The following is a 15229-nucleotide window of genomic DNA, read 5'->3' as shown; positions in this document are numbered from 1 at the left end:
TGCACATAGGAGGGCTTGTCTAGAAAGGACCTTTTCTCACCACCACCACCAATGAAAATCAAAACAAAATCCTTGGTTGACCACCATGCAATTTCCAAAGTGCAACATCTGTAAAAATGAATTTATGTCAAGCTTTATCACTTCTACTAAAGCCTTATATGCCCTTCTGATTTGTGCTCAATTTTGATGCCAGGAAATAATCATTGGGAAACTTTAATACAGAAACCTTGGTTTTTTTAAAAAATTGCAGTAATTTAAAACAGTTCTTAACAGGTGGCAATCCTGGCTGGAAGCTAAGTCAGGATTGGGCCATTGGATGCTTAATACCTGTAAGCTAATTGGGAAGTCTAAAAATACCTGAGGGAAAAACAATAGCAATTCACTCTTGTGTTATTGCCAAGTAAATTTCACCCAATTGCCCTTAGAGGCTATAGAAAGAATGGGCTAGGATAGAGGTATTAAAATATCAATCTGACAACCCAGTATGAGTCACATTCTAAAGGATTCAATAATGTACTAATTAGTAAGCAGTGATTTCAGATTTTGGCAACAAGTTTTCAATTATTTGGTAACTAGGGCTCCCTCTTGTGTAAAGATTTTCCATTTGCTATTTTTGGTATTGTTATGTCTATATAAATGGTGTCTCCTCCTGTGCTAATTATATTAACAAATGGATATATTATACGAACATTACTGCACAGTCAGAGAAATAACTGCTTCCTGGAGAGCAGAACAACATGTGCAATATGTTTATTTTTTTAAAATAAATATCAGAGTCAGAAAGTGACTATGATGTCACATTAATGCAAAGAACCTCCACCCAGGGTTTCCACTGAAAATGGCTGCTCTGACTTGAATCAGAAAAAGCAAAGGAAAATGAAGTTGGGGCTGGACAGGGACAGACAGGGCACGCCCACATGCACTTTCGTTTCTTAGGTGTTAGAAAAGCCAACAGTCACAGGGCTTCTTGACCTCTGGATCAATATTTCCTTCCCCTGCAAGATCTGTTTGGCCCCGTCCCAACGGTATTCTAAAAGACATGAAAAATCTAGCCTATCAGGCCTCAGTGAACCCCTGTAAGAGTTTGCCCTGCTCCCCCCCACTTTTGGACACATTATCATTTGTTTTTTTTCATCTGATTGTTCTCTTTTTTATTATGTAAAGTGCCCAGTGTTCTTGTGGCTGGGCATTCTTCAAATCAATGTTTCTCAACCTTAGCCATACTGGCTGGGGAATTCTAGGAGTTGCAGTGCACCCGTTGTAAACTTGCTGAGGTTGGAAAACACTGTCTTCAATCTATGCAATCTCTGTAAATCAATAAACAAAGTAGGTTTTAAGAGGTCTAAATTGAGCTAATATCTGTATTTACTCAAGATAAAGGCTGTCTGAATTAGTGCTGCTAGAAACAGCAGGTATCAGGTTACATCTCGGATTCTGAGACAAAGAAATAATAGCTTTTCCCATTTTTGAAAACCCCAACTCCAGCTGCTGTCCATATCTGTCTTTTGCTTTGGGTGACATACATATTTCTGGTCGGCAAAGGCAAAAAAATATACAGTATGTAAGAATACATGATATAATTTATATTAGCAATGCCAGAGATTAACTTGGGGATATAGTAAGTTTTAAAAAGTAAATTAAGCAAATTGGTATAATTATAATTGGGATGGTACATAATTAATTACATTTGTAGATACAGATGAATGGGCCTAGCAAGCAAAGAAGGGCTTGAAAATAGTTCCAGCAATTGCAAATATGACAAGGGCGTAAACTTTTTGAGGAAACAACATCCTGCCTCATGGATAACAAATGGCATGTACTTCAATAGGAATCCATATTACATATTGCTGACTTTGAACAAAAAGTTCTGAGATGTGTCTAATAAATAGCTTAATCAGAGTTTCTATTGTAGAAACAAACAGTACTTGCTGCTCCAACTCCTTTTTTTAAATAAAATTGTGAACTCAACATATGCGCACACAAAGATTTTTCCCTTAGCCATTTTGCTGAAAATGATAGCTTCCCTGTAATAAAGCCTCTGCGACTTACATTATGGATATTATTTTTCCTAAACAGGATTTTGGAACACCACATTGTAATATAAACTGTTCTCTCTTGACCTCTTAGAAGACATCTTCAGAGAGGAAAAAGTCAGACTCTTAAATCTCAGAATACTGTATTCTAAGATGGAAATGTGCAAGTTTAAAAAGAGATGGATTTATTTTAGCAAAAATGTACTAGCAGATAATTTTAGACACTTATATTATCAGAACTTACAAAAATACTGTAGATGAATGTTGTAGATCATTGCCATTATAGATTGTTTAAAGTCAAGAGTTTTCATCTTTTTTTCCTTGATAAAAGTCTGATTTTTAATAATTATAAGCCATAGAAAGTTGGCTTACACATATGTCAGGAACAATTACAGTTAGAGCAGTGGACAAAAAAAATGGGCGTGAGATTTTTGGCAGTCACTCAATATCTAACTTTCAAATTTAAACATCCAAATTGTGAGATTTCTGGGAGGACACAGAAATCTTAAAGGACTGGTGGAGTATTACTGTATAAAAATGTTCGCCAATTTGTGACTTCATGTTATGTATACAGTAAACCAGACCAGAGTTATCTAAGAAAGAAGAAAATTGGCATGAATGTTTATCTTTCAATAGAAAGCTATTGATTCAAGATAATGGCCTTTCAAAGTTCATCCGGGTGAAAAGACTTTGAACAAACCAAAATGCCGTGTTTATTGGAAACTGGCAAACCTATGAATGCTAAATTATTTCCCTACATGCAACTTATTCAGAGCCTGTCTAACAATTGGACATATTTCAACAACTGTATTTCTCATGCATGTATTATCTTTCTATTCCATTTTGTCCAAGAGTTTCAGATCGTTCACATGGTTGTCTATTGACATCCTTGTAATGTATTGGGATTTTTACTTGTACTGATTCACGTGTCTGTTTGAACGCTGCTTAAAGGTTGCTCAATGGTGTGTCTGTGTAACGGTCACTGACTAAGCCAGACTTGTTGTCTCCAAGAAAATCATTGGTTGATTTGGGGCAGGAATAGGTTCCTTTTAAACCTATTGGCCACTGCCTAGTGGCCAACCGTGTAAGTAGCTGCGCAGCAGCCACTGTTTGAGTTCTGTTCCTGTTTGCCTCAATAAAGCATGTTCCTGTTTGCAACCTTCCATCTCACTTATTGCCTGCAAAGAACCAGTTACACAACAATCCTGATAAGCCTGAGACTAGTGATTCCTCTGAAGTCAATCAATGACTTTCTGACTGAGTGAAGATGTAAACCTGGAATTTACCCTACTCTAATTTAGCTGCTGTCACAGGGTTTTGAACCTGGGCCACTCTCCTTATGCCAATTAGGATCCCTGTCCCACTAAACCAAGGGTAGGCAACCTCAGCTCTTTTATGACTCATGGACTTCAACTCCCAAAATTCTGGGACTTGAAGTCCTTGAGTCATAAAAGAGCCAAGGTTGCCTACCCCTGCACTAAACTTTTCAAAACATTATTTTAATGGGGAAAAACATTAAGCCCCAGAATTATATTTAGTTGCCGCAATGTTTTAGACTTTAGAAAAGATTCTTCAGGCTTCTTGAGAGCACTCTAATAGCTTCCATTTTGATAAAATAGGTTTTGCAGCGTTAAACCATGCTCATCGTTAGCAGCTGTTTTGAGAACAGGGAAATGTCTCAAGACAGTCAGTTTGTGAATGTGCCCTTGCTCTGAACATTTCAAAGAAGCCTCTAGCTTAAAAGGGCTGCCCATTCAGACTTATATTACTACATCAAAACATCAATAATCTAATATAAATGGGTTGACATAATTTCTGCACCAAGGGACTACACATTTCAGGCATGGGGAAGATTTAATGACATGGTATCAGTAAAACAGCCAGGCACCAGGGATTTTGGTTCTTTAAAAAAATATTAAATAAATAATACAGATTACATAGTTATTAATGTTTTTTTTTTGCTGACAGTGGCACAATGAATAAAGGTTCTGGTAACCACGAATGGCGAAGTCAAAAGTTGTGTTTGCCTACAAGCTCTCCTTATTCTTAATAAGAAGATCAAAATATCAGAGATACATTTGTAGGAAATAAAGCAATTTTATATCCATCATTTCCGGTTCATATTATAAATTCATTGTAAGTAAACTTTACTAAAACTCCCTTTTTATAAGCCAGTCATTCCTGAATTCAGGGTAGAGTTGGGCAACTGAATGGAGCTGAGCATTTACTGGCTTGATGCCCTTCCTGACTCCACATGGATTCTGCAGCAGAAACATCTGCCACTATTTAGGATTGAACTCAACCTTCCAAGTGAGAGGCAAGCATCTTCACCACACGGTCACTTGTAGCAAGTAAGCTTTACTAATCTATTAAAATGATTTTTAAAAACCATTTAAAACCATTTTAAAAAACTATTCACAAATTGTAACTCTGGGCGGGCTACTCAGTGAAAAAATGCAACACAGAGCCAAAATAGTAAAACTAACACCTTTATGAAGTCGGCTGTAGCAAACATTCCCTCTTGCAACCGATTGGGCTGATCTAAAATCTGGATCCAATGCACTGGAAAAAAGCCAGATCTTCACAGCTTTATGAAAGACTGAGAATGAACGTTTTAAAATTAAAATAGCCATAATTAATAACAATACTATCCAGAAATTGCCTCAGTATTCCTATTTTGTAAATTTCCTATGAAGATTAAAATGATAAAGATATAAATATTAGTTTTTGTTATTTATTTAAGCATTGTGACAATGTTCCAATATAGTCTTGTATAGTTTGTTTTGTATGCTTTTTTACAGTAAAAAGATATATTCACCAAATTGTCTTAAAATATTCAGTTTTTAGATCAGTTTATATTTTAGAATTTAGCCATCTACATAATCTAGAACAGCACTTGAATCATTTGGAAATTCTACAAAATTCACTGAGCAATAACATATCAATAAAATTTCAACCTTGCTTCTGAGAGGTAATTTGAGAAAGATCATTTTCCCATAATGAGATCAGCTATTAGAAAGAGTTGCAGATTCTCTACAGTTAAATATAAATGCTTCACCTATATGTAAGTAGAACATTCTTCTACTGCAATATTGTATCAACTGAAACAAGTCCAGTGGCGTAGCGTGGGTTGTCAGCACCCGGGGCAAGGCAACCGGAAGCGGAAATAGAGGGGTGGGCGGGCGGTGACGTCACGGCACTGCTGAAAAGACGCGCCCCGCAGCGGCGTAGACTTTCCAAGAAGAGTCCCGTGCATGCGGGATGCTTCCGGGTCCCTCTTGAGGGCGGTTGGGCGGGGCTCCGACCTGCAAGAGCCGCTGCATTCAAGCTCGCACGTGAGCCCCGCTAAATAAAGCCACGCATGCGCACGAAGCTAGGCCGGCCGGCCAGCGGGTCCGTCTTCGCTCGGCCAAACCTGCCAGGGCGCCTGCGGGGCGCTTGCGGTTGGCCTGAGCCTGGGCGGAGAGTTGGCCGCTTCTATTTATTTTATTCAGTTTATGTGGCCGCCCATCTCACCTGCCGGACTCATTTCGCTTTGCAAGAAAGAGCAGCTCGAGAGCGGAGCCAAGCCAACTCTGTGCAGCCCTTGGGGCTCCCTGAGCAGCTCAGTGCAAGCGCCCCCCCGATGTTGCGCCCAGTGCGGCCGGCCCCCCCTGCACCCCCCACGCTACGCCACTGAACAAGTCCTCTGAAAAGAAAATGGTCCTTTTTATATTCTCCATTAATCTTACTATAAATCTCATATTTGGTATTAAAAAAAAGAACATCAACAGCACAAATATGCACAAAGACCAGACCACACAGTTAACTTTGCAAATTACAGGCCTTTATTAAAATGCATGAAATGTATTTACTTTCAAATGCAAGTTTGGTAAACAATAGGTGAGAATACACAATTCAACATGAAGATTTTCTTAGGAAAAAAAGAGGGTTCTTTCACTCTCCTCTAAAACTTGTCAGGTGTCTATAGCTTCCCTGCTTATATTAATTACAACACTAGATCTTAAAAGCATTCAGTTTTGATTACTTGGCTTAAGTTATCAAATTCTACTACAGAATGAAGGCTGTTCATCATAAAGATCAGGTGACACTAAAATTTTGATAAAAAAAACAAACTACAACTGCCTTTAAAAGACCTTCTAACCTCAGAATTATGTATGGATATTTTAGATAACTGCAATGCAACTGTACCTTAGAAGATTATATAGCATACTTGAGTGGGCCATTTCTTAATCCAGTTTTTGAATTCAAAGCGTTTTAAGATCATTTATAAAACTTCGTAAGGTTGCCTGAGCACTTTTGCCAAGTAATTTTAGCCTGAACAGCAGTTATTCTCCATCACCTTCATTTACACTAGCTAAAACAATACCTTAGCTGTGCATGGAACAAAACAATAACTATTATCAATTATGTAACTACACTGGCAGGGCAATGTAGCACAGCTCCACTGTTGATCATATTTCTCACAGGGTGACATCAGAAGAACTCAATTGAAGTATGACCTTCAGCCAATAAACTACAATAAACATTTTTAAGGTGATTCAATGAGAAAACTTTTAACATTAAGACATGGAATGGGAAGGAGGCAAAAGTCATATAACTAACTATATGACTCTAGTGTGAAGAACAAGCAGTGTGGAAAGGTTAGTGCATTAAAAATAGACAGGTTAGATCAAAGAGTCAGTGAATAAGTTAAGGTATATTTAATTCAAATATTGGCTGTTTTAATTTATAACCAACCTAATGTACATATATTCTCTTTATTATTTTCACATATTTCAAGAATTCATCTTTCTCTCTCACAGAGATTTACAAACAAATATGGCACTTTCTAGAAGGTTTTCATGGGCTGAAGGCTTTATAACAACAATCATTATTTTTTGAAAAAAGAAAAGAAAAAGAAAATGACTCAAATGCATTCCTTTCCTGAGCAACTTAAAATTTGGAATGTGCTGAAAAGTCACAATAAATAAGTAAAAAAATGAGCAAAATTAAAATGTGCTTTTAAATTATTGAAAGTTCATTGTTTCATGGCAGATATATGGCCTGTTCTTTCAGAAATCTTAAAAGCTTATGTGCCAAATAAATTTATGAAGTACCTTTCTGGAAATAGAATAGAAGTCAAGTTGCTTATATAAAAATATACAACATTAACATCTAGCAAATAAATCAACTGGCAGATCTTGCTTTTAACATTTCAAAGTATTTGTGGCAAAGAGTAATATTAAACAGCATGATAAAAATAGAATCTAGTGAAATTGCAGAGAAAGCAAACATGTTAAGTAACCCAGGATTCTTTTAGCACACACAAATTTTAACTTTTTTTAAAAAAACATTCCAGCATGTGAATATTAAATTGCTCCCTAAAAGAAAACAATTCCACAGTGTGTAAACTAATCATTACTCTTTAAATGTAATTTCACAGAAACCACTAAATATACAATGCAGCATTTTGGTTAAGTATTATTTTGAGCTCCCAGTGTGTTCCTTCAGAGTAGTGCACTGGAACCACCTAGTGAGAAGATTTTTCATTCATGTTAAGTGTTCAGTCACAACATATTTTGTGTGTTCAAATCCCGCTAGTAGCGTTGTAAAAAAACAGAATGCAACAGATATCCATCGGCTCTGAAAAGGGAATTGGGTAAATGGGTGTTGACTAATATACACCAAAACAAGAACCAGCGATTTGGATGAATAGAACATGCAACCATCTATTACATCTTTGTTCCTCCAAATGGTATTTTTTGATTATCAATAATAAATCTTGACTATTACAGCCAGAGTACGTATGCTGTTAAGAGTACCTGATTCTTATCTACATGCAAGAGTTAGGCTTCAACTTCAAGAGAGAAAAAGAACTAATTGACATTTGAAGGGATCATAGCACATTCATCTTCAATCTTGTTTGTTAGTACGTATCAAATTTTCAGAGTAGTTGAGGCGTATTCATTATAAATTTCCACCTTCAGAAAAAATGTCTTCAAATTAAAACCAATTAATTTCATCAGTAACTAGTGCATTTATAATGTTACAGAAATGCTTTTTCCAAGATTCTTCTCATCCCATAAAGTTCTTATTCCCCTTCTTTCATGGGTATTTGCTTATTGTCAAAACTACTATGGAAAAAGGGACCGCCTTTAAAATAAAAAAAGAATACCCCATATTTTCCCTTGCAGCCTAATTTTAAAATCCATTAATACTATCCTCTTCAGTTATACTCAACCTCAGCACTGTATTGATATTTAATGATACTCACTTTCTTAAATTCCAAATATGCTGCAACTCTCCTTGCTGCCAGCCAATTACTGGAAACACAGAACTAATTGGCAATCACTGAAGTTGTAGTCCAACATAACTAGAGCATGCTAAACTGCAGAAAACTCATTAATTAGGTTGCTTCATCTTCCTATTATGACCGTTGGTAATAGTCTGGTTGCCTCTTTCCAAATAGTATTAGCAGCAATGAATAATTTTGTTATTTTAGAATGACAGCATTCCTTATTCAGGCAATGACAAATCTCTTATATCATGCTATTATTTCAATGTGCTCAAATAAAACTGTAATAGGGCAAATTAAATGCTACATCAGGCAAGCTAGCTTTGTGAAAATTGCAAATGACTATATATATATATATATATATATATATATATATATATATATATATATATAAATGTACCATATACAAAAATATTGTACAACATCAATGTTATTTCTAATGAAACAAGAGATGATATACTTAAAAGTATGTTCTAACTACAATAATTCTATGGAGCCAAGGAAACAAACAAAATATTTCAACAAATACACCTTTTCAGAAAGGCTTCTATCAGTTCAATCTAAGGGAAATGTCTTTTTAATGCTGCTTTGAATTAACTCCCTTTCTTCAGGTTTTTATTAGCATTTTCAAACAATTTGGAATCAATCTGGCATCACCTTTTATAAATATCTTCTAACCACTTTTCATCATCTTGCTCCTCATCTTCTGTTACTGGCTCTTCAGTTTCTAGGGAAGGAATGGCAAATTCTGGCCTAGGAGAAGAGTTACCATTTGAGGATCTTAATCCAAACTTGCGTTTTAGCAGGTGGAACTGCTCTTTGACATAGTAGTAGAATTCATATTCATATCTCATGCGCTGGTACAAGATCTGGATGGATTCTGTTGAAGGGACGGTTTTTTTCACTGTCACAGTTAAATTGCCAAGCTTCCTATGTTCTGTAAGACATTTGCATAAAGAGCAATTTATGTCAAGACAATTACTTTCATTATTTTCTGAATATATATATGTGTGTGTGTGTGTATGTATATATATGTATGTACACACACACACACACACATATCTTGAGTGTTTTTGTCAGCAATCCAAATTTATTTTACACACACACACACACACACACACACACACACACACGTATTTTTATTTAGCATAGTCTAAGCAAAACATTGCTGCAAGGTTCTGAATAAGAGATGATATTTAAAATATTCTAACATCAGTAGAATCCAGACATTTAAGCATGACTCCAGAATTTTCCTGATGAATAAATCCAAGAGAGAACTAAAATTTCTCAATGAGATTACAAAGACCAAATGTAATCAGGGTTAAACAGGATGTACAGAAAGACTGTCAGGACCCACCCCAATCCACGTCTTAGGAAGACAAAAACTCCTGGAGTCAGTTCTAGTCCAAAAGGAATCTTTACTAGGACATGCTTGGTTGTGGGAATACAAGACAGGACTTAGTATTGTTTTACAAATTGAAATTTTATAAAGGGTACCCGGTTCAACCCCCCTTCCCTCAACCCCATTTGGTCAGCCCCCATCCTTCTACTTCGTGTCATCCCTTTCATGGGAAAAAAAAGGAACTTCGAATCTTTATGGTTATTGCTTTCTTCCTCTCCAGAATTAAAAGAAGCCAGATGCCTTCTTCTCTAACCCTCCCTTTTGTTCCCCCATTTCAAAAGATTTCCCCTTGGCCTTTGAAATAACCTAAGGCAGGCTGAATCCACATATGCTCCTCCTTCCTCGGGAGATGGCAGCATCCATGGGGGGGGGGGAAATAATGTTTTAAACATACATTTATGAATGTGATATAAATGGATTCTGACAAAGACAGTAGATAGACAGAGATGGATGGACAGACAGACAGTAAAAAGTTCATCATAACAATTTAAGTTTAAGTTTAAGTTTTATTAAATTTTTATACCGCCCTTCTCCCGAAGGACTCAGGGCGGTGAACAGGGCATATAATAAAAATACAAAAATACAAAAGTTAAAATAGAATTAAATTAATGCCCAAAATAAAACAATAAAAATATACAAATAATTTAAACCCTAAATTAACTCCCCATCAGGCCAGGCCAGCTTGTTCGAATAAGTGGGTCTTTAACCCGCGCCGGAAGGAGCGGAGATCCGGTGCCATCCGGAGCTCAACCGGCAGTTGATTCCACAGAGCCGGGGCGCCCACAGAGAAGGCCCTCCCCCTGGGGGCCACCAGCCGGCATTCTCTGACCGGAGGCACCCTGAGGAGGCCCTCTATGTGGGAACGCACAGGGCGGAGGGGAGTTGACGCCGGCAGCAGGTAGTCCCCGAGGTATTCCGGACCCATGCCATGTAAGGACTTAAAAACCATCACTAAGACCTTGAACCTCACCCGGAAGACAACTGGTAACCAATGCAGCTCGCGGAGCAAAGGTGTAACATGGGAGTACCGGGAAACTCCCAAGACAACTCTCGCGGCCGCATTCTGTACCAGTTGGAGCCTCCGAGTGGTCTTCAAGGGAAGCCCCATGTAGAGAGCATTGCAATAGTCAAGACGAGAGGTCACGAGCGCATGAGTGACCGTACACAGGGTTTAATTTAAATTCTGCAATTTCACTTTCACTGGAAACATATCTTAATCTGGAACCAATTTACAAAACTGAAAGTGCTTATAACAGAGAAAAAGAAGAAACAATAACTGCAAATGTCACTGCATTCTTCTGGAATCCTCTATTCATTTATCTTCATTTATATATTTTTTGAACGAAAATCAGTCACTAAATCCTTTTAATGCAGCATATTATGTGTTTTATCCGATATAAAACGAGCTAAATGGTATGTGCAATCAGTTTCCTCTTCCTCCTTAATCCAGGAAAGCCCAATCTATTGTCTTCCAAAAATTTAAAGTAGCATCTCAAGAGCCTCCAAAGTTTTTTTTTTGCACCGTTTTTTTAGGCATGCCTTCAATCAGAATTAACCTGTCCAATCTGTGTGTGTCAGGAGAAAACTGCTGGTGATTCTCCATTTCTGTAAATTATACAACGCACACAAGCATTGCTTTTTGATGGCTTACATTATGTAGTAACTTCTCTGGAGAAATCTGGCTTGTCCCTGCAGCTTTAGGGTTCATATTTTAGAAAACAAGAGTTACTCAGAAGTAGTGACAGTGAGTGATAGGTTCCCCAAGATTGCTTGATTTTATGTTTGAGTTTTTATAGTTTTAAGTTTTGATTTTACTTTTACTATGGATTTTTTAATTAGTGTCTTGTTTATTGTTGCTCTTAATTGCTATAAAGTTCTGAAAATCTGACCAATTACAGTAAATATGTGAAATATTAGGGTGTGTGAAAGCCCTAATAAGCAGGCATATACATAGAATGAAGGCTACTGCTAAGCTTGTAAGCCGCCCTGAGTCTTCAGAGAAGGGCGGGATATAAATGGAAATAAAATAAAAAAATAAATAAAAAAATATTTTCACAAGCCAACAAAAAAATAACAGAGGAAAATTATTACAGGAATCCTTGATTTATGACTACAATTGGGCTTGGAATGTTGGTTATAAATTACAATTGAGGTGATCATTACTACTGTTTTTTATGACAACCATAAAGTGAGACATCATGGTCAAATGACCCACCCGGTCATTAAACTAATCCAGCATATGCAATGGATATTTTTGCCATTTTCTCCTAGAAAACTACAAAAGAGGCACAAATTACATTTACATCAGGAGTCCCCAACCCTCAGCCTGCAGCCCATTCAGAACCAGGTTGCAGAAGTAGTGGACATTGTGCGTATGTGTGCACATTTGTGAAACAGCGCACGTGTGCGAAAACATCCCTTCACCCTGCTACTGCCACCAGTCCGCCTAGCTGGAAAGGTTGGAGATCTCTGGTTTACATGACTGTGAGATGCTGCAATTGAATGTAAATGCGAGCTGGTTGCCAAGCACCAAAATGGGGTCATATGACCAATTTGAGGATATTGACACAGTGCAACATTTTATGATAGTCAGCAGTGCTTTACAGCCCATAAAACACTCTTTCCAAGGCCCTGTAATTTCAACTAGTCATTAAGCAACTGGCTATTAAGTTAGGACTACCTATGAACAAATGGGGAGAAATTATTTTAATCAACTAAATTAAAATAGTATTTTTTTTTGTCCTGTCCCCATCTAGTTTTGGAATATGACTCCTTGCACAAAGCCTTCTGCATTCCTACTTTAAATCCGAGACTATGACTCAACAGCTTTGGAACATTATGTTTACATTACAGATAACAAGAAAATTTTTTGTGGGATGGCAAGATGAAGGATTCAACCTTTCAAACCTCATTTCCTCCAGCACTAAATCCTTGGAAGCTGCCTCTACAGAAAGTGAGAACTACTAGGAATGTATCACCCTGCGTATCACCTTTTGAAGGAAAAGCTATTTATAATATTATTCACTGCTACAGATTTTAAACATCAGCTGCTGAAGCAACACTTACCTGGAACCATTATGTGAAAGATGGGTTTCAATCTTTTTTTCCTAATCATACATATATTGGAACTGGGTAAATGGCATTGATAGTGCCTGCACTGAAAGGAACTTATGGCTAGTTATCTGAGACTCTACTCGACCCTTTGATTTGTGTTTAGATGGTCCTGTTGATATTATTTTGGACTTCTTTTCTTTAACTCCAGTTGTGACACTGGCTGTGCATCCCAGTGTAAATGTTGAGATCGACAAGCAATATCTTGTACAGGCAATTATTTAAAAGAGCTCCTGCTGGCTCATGAGCTTGTGCATGTCATCTTATTGTATTCCCACATCAGATTCTACCATGTTATTTCCCCCAAGTATTATATAGGTCAGTCTTGATTCTGACAGAGGTTCCAGTGGTAGTAAAAGATTAAAATGTGCCAAGTCATTGTCCTAATATGATTGGCTGATCCAGGTCCACATTATGTTTAAAACCATGCAGTGCAAAACATGTGACTATATCATCTAGTTTGTCTCAACAGCCTCAAAGGAGGATAAGTGGCGTGAATTAACTATCAAATACTCTGGCTGTTCATTCTATACAGATTGCTTTTTCTAGGAAGAATAAACCACAATGAAAAACTGCCTAACCTCACTGCACTAAATCCTCATCTTCCATCATGACTGATGTTAACTTGCCATTATAGATTTGAGCCTAATTAACCAAATCACAACCTCTATCATGGTGCTAATCTCCACCTTATTTTGTTTATACAACTATTATTTATTTATTTATTTATTTATTTATTTATTTTATTACATTTATATACTGCCCTTTCCCGGAGGACTCAGGGCGGTTTACAGGGTAATTAAAAACCAAAAATACAAAAGTTAAAAACCAAGTTTAAAAAAGATTAAATTTATCCCTGTATAAATAAAACCCCAATTAAAGTAAATTAATCCTCAGCCTATGTATTTTCTTTAAATAACTCTTTTAATAAAAAAATCCAAAGTAACTCTCAAACCTGTTTCTTGAACTTACCAACCCAACTCATCTACGAAATATGTACAATGAAAAAAAATTATGCCTGTTTGGCTCCATGCCAGACCAAACATACTAAAAACGCTGTGTAAACTCAGCTGCGTCAGTTGAAGACAGGAGAGCCATACTTTATATGACCTTCTAGACAGGTTGCCATATGGAGGGCAGCAAACTGTGGGCAATTCATTTTAGAAAGCTTTATTTTGTCTTACAGTATCTGCTTTGGCTTTTTATTACTTAAGTCAACCAAATCTCAGTTTGCACATTTGATAAAATCCATGCTAAAAATAAGAAAGCGGGGGGAAAATATAAGGCAAAACAGTCATAAGCATTTGCCATGTGAAGCAAAACTCCAAATTTCCTTTTATCTATCTAAAAGCAATGGAAAACCAAAAGTACTGCTTTGCTATATACTGTATAATGTATATTTTTCTAAAAAAAATTTTTATGTTTAAAAAAAAAAGCCCCAAGTACTTACAACTGTCTGAACCACTAATTGTACAAAAATATATTCTAGCTATTTTCTACAATAAAATGATGAGATACAATAGATGTTATACAATGTATGACAATGCACTTAGTGCTGAGATAATGGATCACATATATTTATTACTCTTACAGGCTGAACCCGTGAAAGAATGGGAAATACCAGAGGCAATGTTTTGATACAGAGTTCTCAATGTTTATAGAAGCTTTACTCTAAAGACTGGCAATTGTCCAAGAAACTTGTGGAGCCAGATTCTTTCTTCAAACATAACAACATCTATTCTAGCTGATTAAAAATGAACATATTAAATATGTTTATTTTAGCCGATGTTCTTTCATGTCCTCTTAATATTTCAAGGTTAGAAGTTCTGTTTTTGCTTAAACAAATCTCATGTTCAGGTTTGATAACTGCTTGGCTTTCTTAAAAGAAACAAACAAGGAATTATGTGATTGAAGGTATTTTTTCCTCTTCATCACAAATATTAAATTAACCAGCATTGCATCTGTAATCCATTTCAATCTATTGTTTAATTAATTTGGTGTGTGTGTGTGTGTGTGTGATCGTCTATGGGGAATGCAAATTATTTATCAAATTTATATATTGGGAAAGCTGCAGGATCCCTCAATGGGGCAGTGATTTCACTTGCAGCAATAGGGTGTTTTTTCTGCCCAGTTTTGGGAATTGGTAGGGGAAAATCTAGGAGGCAAAGTGCTCCTCTTTTTACTGTTGAAGTTGCTCCTCTTTTCTGCACATATGCACTGTAAAATCATACCCTAAAACAGTGATGGCGAACCTACGGCACGCGTGCCAGAGGCGGCACTCAGAGCCCTCTCTCTGGGCACGCCTGCCGCCACCACTGGAAGCTTGTGCAGGTCCATTAGGCTACCGCTGGTTCCCAAAGCGACAGCTCTGCCCAGCACAAAGGAAGCAAAGCAGCCGGCTAGCAA

General features: G+C 36.9%; 1 protein-coding gene across 1 annotated transcript in view; it reads right to left on the bottom strand.

Moving 5' to 3' along the window:
* Positions 1–8841: 8841 nt before the first annotated feature.
* Positions 8842–15229, bottom strand: part of UST (uronyl 2-sulfotransferase) — a gene marked incomplete at its 5' end in the record, with an annotated part of 130291 nt that continues 123903 nt past the window's right edge. The window contains 1 exon segment of the mRNA XM_083374639.1: positions 8842–9247. Within this exon segment, the coding sequence (XP_083230765.1) occupies positions 8964–9247 (284 nt within the window). The 3' untranslated portion in view covers positions 8842–8963.

Source organism: Vipera ursinii (genome assembly GCF_947247035.1).
Source record: "Vipera ursinii genome assembly, chromosome: 1".
NCBI lineage: Eukaryota > Metazoa > Chordata > Lepidosauria > Squamata > Viperidae > Vipera > Vipera ursinii.
Note: the sequence above shows the minus strand (reverse complement) of the source record. Positions and strands in the feature narration are given on the sequence as shown.